This window comes from Gavialis gangeticus, unplaced genomic scaffold, assembly GCF_001723915.1.
Source record: "Gavialis gangeticus isolate Ggan-Ray unplaced genomic scaffold, GavGan_comp1, whole genome shotgun sequence".
NCBI classification, from domain to species: Eukaryota; Metazoa; Chordata; order Crocodylia; family Gavialidae; genus Gavialis; species Gavialis gangeticus.
The window spans coordinates 5382499-5383149 of NW_017728993.1; the positions used below are offsets into that span (position 1 = coordinate 5382499).

The window sequence follows — 651 nt, forward strand, 5'->3', positions numbered from 1 at the left end:
TTGGGGGGGGGGGGTTTTGTTTTCTTGTTTGTTTGTTTTATTTTTTTTAATATGACCAGGAGCCGTAGTTGTCTGTTGTGGCATTTAGTTTTCAGTTAATTTTATGATGGCATGAAGGCCAGATGGGATGCACAATAAACAGAGTGTGATTTCCATGTAAATAACCCTAAGAATATGATGCATGGGTGGATGTAGTTTTTTTTTCCCTAAATAATATTTATTGCAGGAGAGGAATATGGAAGTCAACTTTATGTCTGAATGTTGTGGCTTCTTATTATGGGAGGTGATGGCAACATGGGAAAACAGATTTGTAGCAGTAACTTTTGTCACAGTCAGTTTCTTTCTAAAATAAGGTAATTTTTCTTGAACATGAATTCACTAGAGCAGTTTCCAAAACTTCTAACTATTGTCAGTGCTCAAAATTTGCATGGTCTTACGTACCTTTGCCATGAAACCTCTAAAGGGCATGGGGGTAGAGAGGTAAGGGAAGTAGCGCAGTCCTTTGTGCTTGCTTGTCTTGCTGGCCAAAGTGTTGGAAATACTGTTTTAGACCTTGCACTGAAGGCAAAATTAAAAGTGAGCTTAAATATGTGTGTGTTCCTAATGGAGAACCCCTCCTCCAACCCCCCCCCCCCCCCCCAAAAAAAAAAA

At 39.5% G+C, this 651-nt stretch overlaps 1 protein-coding gene across 1 annotated transcript in view; it reads left to right on the forward strand.

Annotated features, from left to right (window-relative positions):
• The window catches only part of SERBP1 (SERPINE1 mRNA binding protein 1), a 40631-nt gene that overhangs the window by 7961 nt on the left and 32019 nt on the right, over positions 1 to 651 (forward strand). Inside the window, exon 2 of the mRNA XM_019528287.1 lies at positions 383 to 480. Coding sequence (XP_019383832.1) covers positions 383 to 480 — 98 coding nt within the window. The remainder of the gene's footprint in view (positions 1 to 382; positions 481 to 651) is intronic.